Source organism: Zingiber officinale, chromosome 6A (genome assembly GCF_018446385.1).
Source record: "Zingiber officinale cultivar Zhangliang chromosome 6A, Zo_v1.1, whole genome shotgun sequence".
NCBI lineage: Eukaryota > Viridiplantae > Streptophyta > Magnoliopsida > Zingiberales > Zingiberaceae > Zingiber > Zingiber officinale.
The window spans coordinates 115436776-115451648 of NC_055997.1; the positions used below are offsets into that span (position 1 = coordinate 115436776).

At 36.4% G+C, this 14873-nt stretch overlaps 2 protein-coding genes across 2 annotated transcripts; one reads left to right on the forward strand and one right to left on the reverse strand.

Annotated features, from left to right (window-relative positions):
- Positions 1-2873: 2873 nt before the first annotated feature.
- On the reverse strand, positions 2874-7446 carry LOC121997582 (protein ecdysoneless homolog). Its single transcript, XM_042552073.1, has 5 exons — positions 6230-7446; positions 5650-5979; positions 5249-5385; positions 3446-3609; positions 2874-3216 (listed from the first exon to the last, which is right to left on the reverse strand). Exons 1-5 carry the CDS (start codon positions 7375-7377, stop codon positions 3025-3027), a joined length of 1971 nt encoding a protein of 656 aa, XP_042408007.1. The 5' UTR covers positions 7378-7446; the 3' UTR covers positions 2874-3024.
- A 3159-nt stretch (positions 7447-10605) lies between these two features.
- LOC121995193 lies at positions 10606-11103 on the forward strand. The gene has a single exon (XM_042548999.1). The coding sequence runs from the start codon at positions 10606-10608 to the stop codon at positions 11101-11103; it is 498 nt and encodes a 165-aa protein (XP_042404933.1).
- The last annotated feature ends 3770 nt before the right edge of the window (positions 11104-14873 follow it).

The following is a 14873-nucleotide window of genomic DNA, read 5'->3' on the forward strand; positions in this document are numbered from 1 at the left end:
TCAAGCGGGTAAAGAAGCCAAGTAGCAGAGTGACTGAGCTGTAAAGTGGATTGAAACCCATAATAGATGTAATTTTCTTGAAATAGATTCGTCCCACCTCCAGTTATACTTCGAGATTTATAACTGTACTTCGATGTTTTCTTAGATCGTCTGTTTCTCAGAATACAACGATTAACTGTAATACACACCAAACATTAGTGGTCATGACGAACTGAAAGATATCCAACTGTTATCACGAGTATACCATCAAGTAAGAGGTGCACGACAAAAAAAGATAGAGGAGGAATGTAGATGGAGAACTTTGGTTTTTCTTTCGTGTGTTCTTCCTGTGATCACAACCTAGGAGCTTAGACTAATGGATAACATTTAATTATCATTACCTACCGAGCTATGAAACGCCAATGTTTAACTCAACCGTTTATATATTCTATATTAATCTTCAATTTAAATACATTTAAATAGGTAGCAAAATAATTTATGTAACAAAATATTGGTTCATTAGTTTAGGTAAATTTTTATCCCGACCGATCCAACATTCGACATGCGCAGGTCATACTCGCATACAAGTTAACTTATTTCAGTGCAATCTGAGCCCTATATTTGTACCTCTGTAAATCTACGCGTGAAAAAAAATCTCTCCTTATGCATTATTCACATCATCAATACACATGAATCAATATAAATCAACTAATATACCTTAAAACTTCTTAAATAAAACTAAAATTTCATTCATAATTAAATTTATTTTCTTCTACCTCTTTTCCTTAACATATATTTAATAGATTATTATTGCCAGGCGTCCTATAATTTATACTCCAGCAAGGGGTTTGGAATATAACTGAATTATATGTTATTGGTCTGGTAATTCCGATAATAAAATTTTATTATATATTATTGACCCTTTGTAACATTACATTATAAAATTATACGAAACAAAATAATTAATCTTGCAATATAACTCACCAAACATAGCCTAACATTCTGAAATGAATCGTTATCCTTTACCACGTATTAACGTCACCCGCACCACGGGATATACTTAATAATTATTTAATTTAATAAAAAAAACAGAGAAATTGGAAGGTAAAGATGTTTAAATATATATTATAATAATACTATTTTATTAAATTTATTGGAACTATTAAAAAATAAATAAAACAACTACCAAGCAAAATGCCAGCAAATTTTTTTCTAATGACTATCAACGATTACGACCTCACTTTACAAAGACAATTGAGTAAAACTGCCCCCCATAATCATGATGGTGAAGGATTTAAATCAAGACTTTTCGTAGGATCAGATGAATCCCCTATAATTAAATTATAAGAATTGAATAAAAAAATAAAAAATATATACTTTGTATATATTTCACGGTAAATTATTTTTCCCACCCCCCCCCCCCCTCCTCTCTCCCTGCTAAATGACACTTCTACCCTTCTTCTTTCTTTTTTTCATTTTTACTTAAGTTTTATTTAGTTTTTTAATTAATTTTATTTATTATTTTTATCAATACTTATATATTTTTAAAATTTTATTTAGTTTTATTTTTTAATCAATTTTATTTATTATTTTTTATCATATTTTTTAAATTTTATTTAATTTTATTTTTAAATCAATTTAGTTTATTTTTTCAATTTTATTTATTTTTTATTTATTTTTATTTTTTTAATCAATTTTATTTATTATTTTTTATGAAATTTTTTTATTTTATATAATTTTTAACCTATGTTAGAATCTCTTCCTTCTTTAAAATTACCTTCCTAATTCATCATTTAAATTACCCTTATCCAAATCTTGACACATGACAAAATCTTCTCTCTCTTTAAATTATCCCTCCTTTCTAACTCTTGACACATGACACATGTCAAAACCTCTCACTCTTTTTAAATTACTCATCCTCCAAGCATTGACACTTGTCAAAACACCCCTTTATTTAAATTACCTCTCTTCAACGCTTAACATATGTCAAAACCTCTCATCCCTTTAAATTACCGATCCTCCAATCCTTGACACATGTCAAACACCACTCTCCCTTTAAACTATCCTTTCAACTCTTGACAGATGTCAAAATCTCTTCTCTCTTTAAATTATTCCCCTTCCCATTCTTGACACATGTTAAAATCTTTAAATTACCCTTTAAATTACCTTAATTCCAACCCTTAACATATGTTAAAATCTCTATCTCTTTAAATTATCTCCTTCTAACTTTTAACATATATCAGAATTTTTCACTAATATTTTTATTAATTTCAAATATATAATTTTTATTTTGATCCATATTTTTTTACTTTTAAAATTTTTACAAATAATAACTCCTAATTTTTCACTAGTAAAATTTTTACAATAAAATATTACAAACATAAAAAAAGGTAAAAAAATGATTGAACAGGAAAAAAAATAAAATGATTAAAAAAATAAAATCAATAGATAAAAGAGAAAAAAACGTGGGCAATTGACTAAGAAAAGGATATAAGGGTTAAAAAAAAAAAGATTTGATGGGCCCGGGAGGTGAGAGTGTAGAGAGGGGGGAAAAGCAGCTCTCATTTCACGAAGAAAGACTTTTCGTAGGATCAGATGAATCTCCTATAATTAAATTATAAGAATTGAATAAAAAATATATACTTTGTATATATTTCACAAAGACAGTTTTCTCATGTTTCTTTCAAAAGACTAAAAGTCAAACAATTTGCTAGGATTCCATCTAACCAACATTAAATTCTGTTTGACTGTTAATATTTATTAAAATGTTTGTTTAATGCTAAAGAATATACAATTTGATAAGCAAAGTAGAATATAAAGGTAACTATCACTAGTTGAGTTCGATAAAAGCTCAAGCTCAACTTGAATTCGATAAAAAAAAAAAAAAAAAGGCATAAACAAGTTCTATACGATAAATGAAAAAGTTTAAACATCATCAGGCTCAACTTGACTTGCTTGCAGGCCCTTAATGAATCTCTTGAGCAAACATTAATCTACTTCACAATTCACCAAAGTCGAAACGTTTCAGATTGCCACCAGATGTGTCTATGTATCCTTGGCGTCAGGAGGAACTTTTACACCCATGAGTCCAAGTAGGTTAGATGCTGGCCCTGGAAGACCTTGTTGAGAAGAAAATGAATCGAGAAAACTCTTAACAAGGTTGAAATCGACATCGACAGGGGTGAACTCATCATGGTTATCATTCGCAGTATTTGATGTCGCGGTATTTGAAGGCCCCTGAAGAACAACACCTCATTGGATGTCAGTATTCATCTACGCTAGATAATAACCCAAATGATGCTTAGACAAGAATGAATAACAATAACGATTTCACAAGTTTTGAAAAGATGAAAATTTTGCTGAGACTGCAAAACACGAGCATCTGGCATCTTGAATAACATCAATAGCAAACCACAAATGCATAGGTAAAACAAGATTAGTCTTGAAATTTAGAACAGAGTATTACCGCATTAATATTGTTGGCCTGTTTACGTGCATGCAAAAAGCTTTTTCTTAGAGTTGTCGCAGTAAGCTCTTCATTAAGCGCGTCGGAATAAAATTGCATGAAACCGTCCTCTGAATTCTCATCTTCTTGTTCTTCAACCTCGTCGTCATCATATTCAGAATCATCTGGAATTAATAGATAATGAGTGAGAATTACATGTGTTTTCACGAAGTAGGCACCGAATATCTAATGGAAAAAGCTATTTTTATCTATCAGAGAAAGAAGTCATCAGATAAACAAAAGTAAGCATGACAAGCAATTGCTATTCTTATTAGTTGTGAGAACTAACTGATTAGTTAAGTTGTAACAGACACCAAATAACAAAGGTCCGTTTACTTGCATAGAAGGTGCAAAATGTCTATAGATAGTCTTCTCATTCCATTGCCTTTCTCTTTCCATCCCCTTCCCCTCTATGTCCTATTAATACATCAAAATATACAAGTTGTATAGCGTACCCTACGACTAAGACTACTATGTTCAACACTGCCTATTCTTGTAAAAAGACACATCAACATCATCAAACCTGTATTTGAACCAAATATTCGGGATCTGCTATATAAACTGTATTTGGGTTCTATAAGGCTATATCAATAGCAATATTCAAATTAATTAAACAAATTATTAATTTTGGAATAAAACACATTCTTGTTTTTCTAATCCCTTCTCTCCTCTTAATCATCTTTCTACTTGATTTTCTAGAATCTCTAGTCGATACTAATTCTTCAAACCCGGTATGACTTGCAAACAGCCAATTTGACAGAAATATATACAAAATAAAGTAGGAGGACAATCAATGAATAAGCTCATTTACTGTCTTTTTTTATTTTGCTCATTATGAAAATAAAAAGATACAAGAACATATTAAATATATATAACAAATATATACATATAAATATAAAATAAAGATGTAAAATATTTCATAGAATTTTATTGCATGCATATGAAAACCGCATGAATAAATTTTGTGGTAAAGCATGCCCATCCAAGAACAGTTTCATGCATCTCAGTAATTCGAATAACACTGGCAAGCATATATCCTTCATAGGGTGAGAATATCAAAGGTTGACCCTCATAGATTAGACAAACATAAATACACTATTCATTTGAGCACCTTGATCATAATACTTTCTAGACAAGTTTACCAAAATCGAGATCCCACATACAAAAGGCAAGGGATTCATAGTGTATGATCAATTGATCCTACGACAAAATTTTTTGAAAAAAAAAACATTAAGCATTTATTATTTAAACATGTATGAACTTTCAATATGAACATTTCAACCTTTAGATCATTATGGGGATATCAAATATACATGAATTTATTGGATATAATATTTGGCTACATAAATTTTATCTTTATATCAAGATCTACTATATTACTAATAACAATAATATAATATATAAACAATCTAGTATAACTGTCAAGATGTTGTCTATTTATATGGCACTCACAAAGGGTAACTTCCATGAGATGGAAGGAAGACAGGGTGCTGTAAAAAGAATTTTACATTTAGAAGTGTAGAAGTGCCAGTGTAACTATGTTTCATTAAGGCTGTTAGGATCAAGATCTGATCTAATTCTAGATTTGTTAAATGTTAGTCTAATTCTGATAATATTGGAGATATATATCATCTCAGTAAATTTGTATTAGTCGTAAAATAATAAGTAAAGTCTGGTCACAGTTTTGACAACCATGCATAGCCCGGATAGAGGTCACAGTAAGGATTCCAAATGAGCATGGAGATTGATTTACTGAAAGAGTACCAAATTCCATATCCGACGATGATGAATGTCCTTCAAGTCTAGCAGCAGATCCAACATCTTTGCATGAAGCCTCACCTAGCATAGATTGCATAGCTTTCATGAATTCATCAGTATCAAGTTCAACTGACTTTGAGTTCCTGTTTGAATCAACAAATATCATTACTATAGATAAGTTCCAAACTAAAAGAGAGTCAGTAGCATGCATAAAAAATAAGTAGTATTCATAAAAATAAAATGAACTTGTTTATTCATGTTGTGCATGCAAAAGATTCAAAAATGAGAGAGTAACAAAAATTACAGATATTTTGGTTTACTAGAATGCAAGAGTGGCTATGTAAGTGATGGTTTGACATAGAGTGGCAAGATAATTACACTTGAATAAAATATTCACTAACACAAACCTGCTCTCAGGAACCTCTGCTCCTTCAAAGCTTGAAAGTTTTTGGACAAATGATTGCATAGTTTCAGAAATATCTTGAAGGTTGAAATCATCAGCAACTGAGCTACAAGCATTATCCATGCCTTTCTTCTGCTTCCTTTGTTTCTTTTCAGATTCATAAACTTCCATTTCCTTCTGTCTCTTCAGAATAGCTGAATTTAACTCCTCTTCACCATCATACATCCAGGAATCATCATCGTTTGGAGGAAGTTCAACACCCATGAATTCATCTAATGAGTAAGACATTGAGAGAATTTCATCTATACGTTGAACTGGAGCATTCATGATCTCCCTAGAACAAGGCAAACTTATGTTTAAAATCAACCACCAATGATTTCTGCTGTGTAAAGTAGCCTTTCTATTTGTTATTGTGCATTGTTCGGAAACACTTCTCTCAACTAAGAGAATGACTGAAACAAAAAGGCCAAAGCTCGTTTTTCTTGGCAATACCAATTTGTTAACTGAATAAGAATAACATTATGCTAAACCTAGAAAAATAAACCACGGAGCAAGGAAAAAAAAACACAAGAATGTAACAGTACCTTGTGCGAGAAAATAAAGAACTGTTCTTATAGTACTCAAATGCACTATCCATTATCCGTCGGTATTCCTCAGATCCAGGAAGAAGACCACTGAAACATCCACTACTCTCCAGACTCTGCTCAAAAGCTTCCCAAGTGTTCCCCTTACCTTCTTCACTGGCCTGCCTCCTTTCCTGATACATCATTTCAAACCCACACGCTATCTTCATTCCCAGTTCAGCTTCCATGAAAACCACAGGTCCCTCTTCCCTTGATGGCATTGTATAGCCCCTCGGCGCCTGGAATTTCTGCTGCACTAATTGGCCATACATGGCTCTTGACAGCCGAACGGAAATCCTGACCATCTCAATATCCCCATTGTTACTCCTCAAGAACCTCTCCATTTTGGCTGCGTGCTTCATGGAATCTACGTCACGGTCATAGAACCCCTCTACAGCCAGCGCGATTAAGGAAGGCTCCTCCTTTAGTACCTGGGCTACTGGCAGCGGAACTCGAACCCTGACTCTGTGCATATTGGCCCTAGCCTTCTCCGGATACCCAGAAATCTTCCTAAAGATCGCAGCTTGAACCTCGTAGGGGGCTCCGGTATCGATCTCCTCACTCCGGACCGCTGCAAGAGCGTCTAGGAGAGATGGTATGTCCAGGAAGACCTCTTTTGGAACGATGTGCAGCTTGCCACCGCGGATAAAAACGCGATTGCCAGACGTATCCGGTTCGAGCCAGCGGGGAAGAGCAAAGGCGGCTTCGATGAGGAGGAACTCACCATCGGAGTCCCAGACGCGAGCGGTGAGGGAGGGAACGGCGGAGGTAGCGGCGAATAGGAGGGCGACAACGAGCCATTCGTCGTCGAGGGCGTCGCCGAAGCGGAGCTTGCCGTGGAGGTGGGGAACGGGGGGAGAGCGGCAGAGGGCGCATGGGGCGTCGAGGGGGGATGGGAGGGAGAGGGCGAAGGGTTCGTGTTGCCAGACGTAGTCACTGAAGAGGGGGGAGAGGAGGGACTGGAGGTGGAGGTGGAGTGCACGGAGGGCAGAGAGGGCCTCGGGCAGGGGTAGTTCAGCCTGAAGATCGGGGTATACGGCGTAGAATACGGTATCGTCGGGGACACGGCGCGATCGGTGAGAGAAGAAGGCGGCGGAAGTCGCCGCCATGGATGGAAAGCGGTGGTGGACGGCTAAACGAGGGATTGATTTTTCAGGGGCGTTTAAGTAAAATGAAACGTATACAGAAGAAGGTGGAAGTTTCATGATATTTAATTATACAGGCTTGGGCCTCATGTCAACGGATTTAAGGGGCCGTAAGAAACCCAATTAAAAACCATTTGCTCTATAAAGCCCTACACTTGAACCCGACATTATTAGCACTTCGATCCGGCACCACTCCCGCCTCATCCCAGTCTTGGGTCGAAAGTCAGATTAGATCTTCAGGTTCATCTTGTCTTGTGGTAAGTCCAAGATGAACACGGAGAGGTAAGAGCCGATTAAAGTAGTTAGAAAGTAACAAATCAAACTTACAAATGGTTTTAATTGGTGTAAGACCGCGAGGAATAAAACTGTATGAAAAGAAAATAATATTTCAAAATATTAATAAAAAAACTATATGAATATGAATTTATAATAACATCGATCATTTAAAAATACAATGCAAAAACACTTACTTATCACCAATAATTTTGAGTATAATCTTGGTCCCTTGTAAGATATACTGCAATGATATCTATAAAATAGCATTCTATCATACAAGTTTCAAATATTATTCAAATCAATACAAGTTATGGTTGTATCCTATAATGCTTTTGTATATGTTGAATTTTAACATCATATTTCGAGTCTTAACTATTGCTCACACACATAATATCAAAAATATGCTAATGACAAATAAAAAATATATAATGAAAAGGTTATATCCCATTTATAAACATAATGATGCATCAGTCATCACGAACCAGTGTTTTAACTCATCCACCAGCATCTATGTCAGCGAGCTTGATTATTTTTTTCCAATGTTATCAAAAATGTTAATTGGGTTTCCAGAATAGGAAATATACATCTAGTTTAGATGACAACAATTGAAACTAGGAACAAACTTATTGCACTGAATACTAAATTACAATATGTTAATGCCCAGAGTGGGTTTTGACAAGGGCAATTTTGCATGATTATACCAGCATTAAACCCTAATTAGGTTCATCATCAAGCTTAAATTTGGTTAACTTATACACCTTATGTCACCCTACTAAATCCAAAAGCACTGAGATGTATGGTATGAGAGCTCATCAAGGAAGAGCTCATAAACACCCTGAAAGTAACATGTTCAGTCTCAACAAAGAAACATAGAGTTTAAGAGGGCATCATCAGAATAGGAGCCAAATGTTAGAATTTTGAAACCATAATTGTAATTATAAATGTCAAATGTCATCAATTAAAGAAGTCATAGTTGAATGTGATCTAATTTATGATTAAGGAATATGACTTAAGGATTTAATTGTTATGAATAAATTAATGTGGATACCATGTGCAATTTCTAATTTGTTGAGGGGTCAAATTAGAAATAAGCAACTTAGGCTTCTATAAATAAGGGTTATGGTCCCAGTTTGTAGATGACGTTTTTTGTTTTGTTTCCTCATCGACAAAACTCTCTGGATACTAAGGAAGATCTGCAAATTGAAGATCTTGCCCAAATTGACTGCATACTATGGATTCTGGTACGCTTTCGTAATTTCTATCTATCCAGTTTATAATTTCTTAAGAATTGAATAGAATGCATAAGTTTTGTGTTGATATTTCTCCACCCAATTTATTCTATCAATTGGTATCAGAGCCTTCTATTCCAATTTCTTAGCAAAACTTTTTTATTCTGGGTACAAAGTTTTATCTTTATATAATTTCGGTTTTGGTTCAATTGCGATTTTATTTTATCATCGCAATTTTCACCGCTTGCTCCCAAGCCAAACACTATGAACAGTATCGCAACTGGCAGAGAAAAATAACTAAAAATTCCTACTGCGAGTTGGCTGCCTCTCGTTGGTTCTGCACAAGCAGACGCCGACGACAAGAGTGACAGGCATTTCGACAAAGGAAAGGGCCAGCGGCTACCCCGGTAGTTCGGGCGGTTTTGTGTAGCATAGAAGCGTGCGGCGAAGAAAGGAAGAAATAAACGAACAATTTCTTCATACAAAATCCACATATTTGGACGTCGCTGCGTTGGTCGATCCTTTTGGAATGCTGTCGGTTGGCAGTGGTTCGTCCTGAAGGAGCGCGTCGACGACGGATTGAAGGGCTGCCGTCGGTTGGCGGTCGTTTCTTCCCTCCGCATGATGGGTTGATGGAGATAAACAATTACGTGGTTTAGGAAATTTTGACGCCACGATCAAAGGAAACGATGGCCACGTTGGGAAAAAAGATGGACACACTTCTTCCATTTCATATTTTATTATTATATTTGAAAATGGGCATTAAAAAAAAAAACCACGTACGTGGAACGTGGAGTGAGGCCAGTACATGGCTTGATGGCCACGTACATGGAGTGAGGCCACGTTTAAGGATAACAAGTTTTTTCAAATTTTATATTTTAGAATTTTGATAAAAGGATTTTGATGCATGCTATCACTGAGGAATCCAAATATTACATATCGGTAATATAATTTCTCCCATTAAATGATAATCCATTAAATCAATTTATTTTATAATATTAATTTAATTGGATTATATAGGTTTATTAATATCTATTATTTTAAATTAAATTAAATTTGAATTATATGTCACCAAATTGACCTCTATTATTTGAATTTAATTTTATTTGAAATATTGAGATATTATTGAGGTATTAAATAAAGTGTAAATGTGCAAATTTCTGTGAGTATTAATCGGCCTAAAGGAAGATTTATACTTAACAAATTATATATTTACTTGTGATAATAAACACGTAACAATTATAAGGATTTCTTTAGTTCATGCATATAATAAATCGATCCAAAGATAGGTTTTTATTTGTCATGCATTATTGTTAGTGTTTGATTATTACAGAAAAGAGTACCACTTGCAAATAATATTACTGTCCAAAGACTTGATATTGTTGTTGCACTAGGTATCTTTAGATGGGATTTGCCATTTGTTTTTAATTAATTCAAAATGAGCATGTTATTTATGTTAAATTCTTGTGTTCTCTTTTCAGCAAATGTTGCTACTATTTCTGCTAACTTAAGTTCAGTGTCGATCCTTAATTGTACAAATTTTAAGGATTGGAAGGAGAACATTCTAATTGTTCTTGGCTGCATGGATCTGGATCTTGCGCTTAGGACAGAGCAACCCACTGTTCCTACATATACTAGTTCCTCTTAACAGAAAGCTAAATATGAGAAGTGGGATCGTTCTAACCGCATGAGTCTTATGATCATCAAGCGCGGCATACCTGAGGCTTTTAGGGGTGCGGTGTCTAATAGTGTCACCAAAGCTAAGGAATATCTCGATGAGATTGAAAAGCGCTTTGCCAAAAGCGATAAGGCGGAAACAAGCACAATTCTGAAGAGCTTGATTTCCATGAAGTATAAAGGCAAGGGAAATATTCGGGAATATATCATGGAAATGTCCCACCTTGCATCGAAGTTGAAAGTACTTAATGTTGAATTGTCGGATGACATGCTTGTGCATTTAGTGCTTATTTCTCTTCCGAACCAGTTTAGTCAATTCCAAATCAATTATAACTGTCAAAGGGAGAAATTGACTCTTAATGAGCTCATTTCATACTGTGTTCAAGAGGAAGAGAGGTTGAAGCAAATTAAGGTTGAAAGTGCCTATTTGGCAAGCACCCCTAAAGATAAGGGCAACAAAAGAAAGAATGAGACTACTAAAGGTCCTTATGTGAAGAAACAAAAGTAGGATACTGACAAGAAAGGTTGTTTCTTCTGTAACAAGCCTAATCATGTCAAGAAAGAATGTCCTAAGTACCATGCATGGCGTGCGAAAAAGGGTACATTTTTCACTTTGGTCTGTTCTGAAGTAAATTTAGCTTCAGTACCTAGAAACACTTGGTGGTTAGACTCTGGTGCTACTACTAACATCAGTGTTTCAATGCAGGGTTGCTTGAGCTACCAAAAGCCAACTGATGCTGAAAGATGCATTTATGTGGGTGATGGCAAGTCGGTTGAGGTGGAAGCAATAGGGCATTTTAGATTGTTGTTAAGCACTGATTACTATTTAAACTTAATAGATACTTTTGTTGTACCGTCATTTAGACGGAATTTGGTTTCTGTTTCTAATTTGGACAAATTAGGTTATTGTTGTTCATTTGGAAATGGTCAGTTCAGTTTATCTATTAATTCTACTGTTGTTGGAACCGGTTCACTTATAATTTATGACAATCTATATATGATTGATATAAATGCTTCTTATATTGAAACCCTGAATGTGGAATCACGTGGTACTAAGCGTAAATTTAATAATGAAAATTCAGGTGCCTTATGGCACAAACGTTTAGGACACATCTCTAGAAATAGAGTTGAACGACTTGTATCAGATGGAATTTTACATTCCATTGATTTTTCAAACCTAAATGTTTGTATTAAATGCATTAAGGGCAAACAGACCAAAAGAAAGAAAGAGGGTGCATATAGAGCTACAGAAGTATTGGAATTGATACATACAGATGTTTGTGGACCATTTCCAACACCTTCTTGGAATGGTCAACAATATTTTATATCATTCATTGATGATTATTCTCGATATGCATACCTATTTCTTATTTATGAGAAGGCTCAAACATTGGACGTTTTCAAATCATTTAAGGTTGAAGTTGAGAACCAACTAAACAAAAGAATTAAGAAAGTCAGATCTGATCGTGGTGGTGAATACTACGGTAGATATGACGGTTCAGGTGAGCAACGTCCAGGACCTTTTGCTCAATACCTAGAGGAGTGTGGAATAGTCCCACAGTACACCATGCCAGGCTCACCAAGCATGAATGGTGTAGCTAAACGACGTAATCGAACTCTTAAGGATATGGTAAAGAGTATGATTAGTCATTCAACCTTACCAATGCCACTCTGGGGAGAAGCATTAAAGACAGCAGCTTACATTCTAAATCGAGTACCCACTAAAGCAGCTACCAAAACACCTTTTGAGCTATGGACAAGGCGAAAGCCAAGTCTCAAACATTTTCATATTTGGGGATGTCCAGCTGAGGCTAGACCATATAGGTCACATGAAAATAAACTGGACTCTAGAACCGTAAGTAGCTACTTTATTGGATATTCTGAGCGATCACGGGGATATAAGTTTTATGATCCCAAAGCAAAGACCATCTTTGAGACGGGAACTACAATGTTTTTTGAGGATATTGAGTTTGGGGGGAAGAATAAAGTAACTGACCTTGTCTTTGAGGAGGAATGTATTCCCACTACTCTTCAAGAGGAAATGGTTTATATTCCTATGATTGCTTCTAATAATGATCAGGACTTTATTCCTGTCAGTATCAGAATGCAATACCAGAACAACAAGACATTGTTAATCAACTCCCAGAAGAACAAACTCAACAACCTCAAGAACCAGTGCATGTAGAACAAGTGCCTTTACGAAGGTCCACTAGAGAAAGGAGGAGTGCTATTTCGGATGATTACATAGTACTACTTCAAGAACATGAGGAAAATGATGGTATGGCGGAGGATGATCCAATCAACTTTCATCAAGCCATGCAAGATTCAAATTCTCAAAAGTGGATTGAGGCAATGAATGAAGAGTATAAGTCAATGCAAGATAATAATGTTTGGGAACTTGTCCTATTACCAGAAGGTGTGAAACTCATTGGTTGTAAGTAGATTTTTAAAATCAAACGGGATTCAAATGGAAATGTGGAAAAGTATAAAGCACGTCTTGTAGCTAAAGGCTATACTCAGAAATATGGGATTGACTTTAAAGAGACATTTTCTCCAGTTTCAACGAATGATTCTTTAAGGACAATCATGGCACTTGTCGCACACTTCGATATGGAACTCCATCAGATGGATGTCAAGACAGCTTTGTTAGAGGATCAGTGGCCGGCTTGAAGGGGGATTGGATAGACGGCACCCCCAAATCCTTGCTTCCTATGATGTTAGCGCAGCGGAATACAAACAAACACAAATAGAAAGCTAAACACTAAATACAAGAATGGAAATGCAAACTGCTAACACGTTCGTTTATGTGGTTCGGAGATAACTTGCTCCTACTCCACGGCATGTCCGTAAGGTGGACGATCCCTCAATCCGTCGGTGGATTAGTCCCCGGCAAACTCCGGCTAGCTCAACCTCCTTGTGGATGGAGAAACTTCACCACAACTCCAACCAAGAACACTTGGACACAAGAGAACCTTGAGCACTTTGGTGACTACTAATTAGGCTTTAACCAAGTCTAATTTCGTCACCTTAGCCGGCCATACCAAGCTCCTTCTTATAGAGCTTGGAACAAATCAGAACCTGATTTGCCCGTTACTAGTCGACTAGTCCTTGCACCAGTCGACTGGTGCCAGCCCAACGGCTCTCTCAACGGCTATGCTACAGTGCATCAGTCGATTGATCCATCACCAGTCGACTGCTACAGTGCGCTACAGTAGCTGCTACAGTACGCTACAGTAACTGCTGCAGTACCGTTACAGTAAAACCCTAAAACTACGATTTTACTCCGAGTACAATCTCTCATGCACTCGTACCCTCACCCTTATGACTCATTTGACGCTTTCTTTGCAGCCTTGACCTTTTGCCTTCAAGCCTACTTCCTTTGGCTCTCGTCCCTCGGATGCATCCAAGCCCGCGGCTTGTCCCCAATGTCATCCTTCGCGTATGCCTCGAAGTCGCTTCCCTCGGCCATTGTCCTTGCTGCCTTGTCCACGGTCCCTCGGATGCTCCATCCTTCATCGGACCCGAAGCCGTCAACCTGAGTCACATGTGTCACCTGCAGTCCTGCACAACTCAAGTACACATATCAAATAACAAGGGTAAACCTAACTTAAACCCTTTGCCCAAACACCAAAACACATGGTCCCGCGGACCATTGGGATTACTCAAACAATCTCCCCCTTTTTGGTGTTTGGCAATACGTTTAAGTTAGGGAAAACAAATAGCAAATAAACATGCTAATACAATGGACTTACGATGCCAAGGCTACACACTTGGACTTACTCCGCCGAATGGACTTACGATGCCAAGGCTACACACTTGGACTTATAATGCCGAATGGACTTACGTTGCCAAGGCTACACACTTGGCAACCGCCGAAACAATGCACCAAGCATTGGAACCTATCACAAGACTCCCCCTACACCTAAGCTCCCCATTGAGCTAGGATTTTCCCACAGGGCTTTTTAAGAATCTATCACAAGGCTCCCCCTACGCAAAGGCACTAAGGTTTTCCCCACTAAACCTTACTTCTCCCCCTTTGCCTAACATCCAAAAAGTTCTCCAACAATATCCTAATTGTTGAAAACTTATCGTCCAAACTGACCCTAAACTCATGTATTTATCCCCCATAGATCCCATACATCTAAACGAGTTTATATGGTCAAGAACAGCTCTGAAAAACAATATCAGGCTGGTATCAGTCGACTGCCCCAAGTGTCAGTCGACTGCCCCCTTCGACACAACCTTACAGAAGCATTCTGTGGTCGAAATCTACTGTTA

Excerpts from the sequence above, each read along its gene's own strand:
- LOC121997582 (XM_042552073.1), bottom strand. The coding sequence starts at position 7,377 with ATGGCGGCGACTTCCGCCGCCTTCTTCTCTCACCGATCGCGCCGTGTC. Across the intron at positions 5,386-5,649 it reads GCAGAGGTTCCTGAGAGCAG|GAACTCAAAGTCAGTTGAAC; the intron begins GTTTGTGTTAGT and ends TGATTCAAACAG. Across the intron at positions 3,610-5,248 it reads ATCGTCGGATATGGAATTTG|ATGATTCTGAATATGATGAC; the intron begins GTACTCTTTCAG and ends TATTAATTCCAG.
- LOC121995193 (XM_042548999.1), top strand. The coding sequence starts at position 10,606 with ATGAGTCTTATGATCATCAAGCGCGGCATACCTGAGGCTTTTAGGGGT.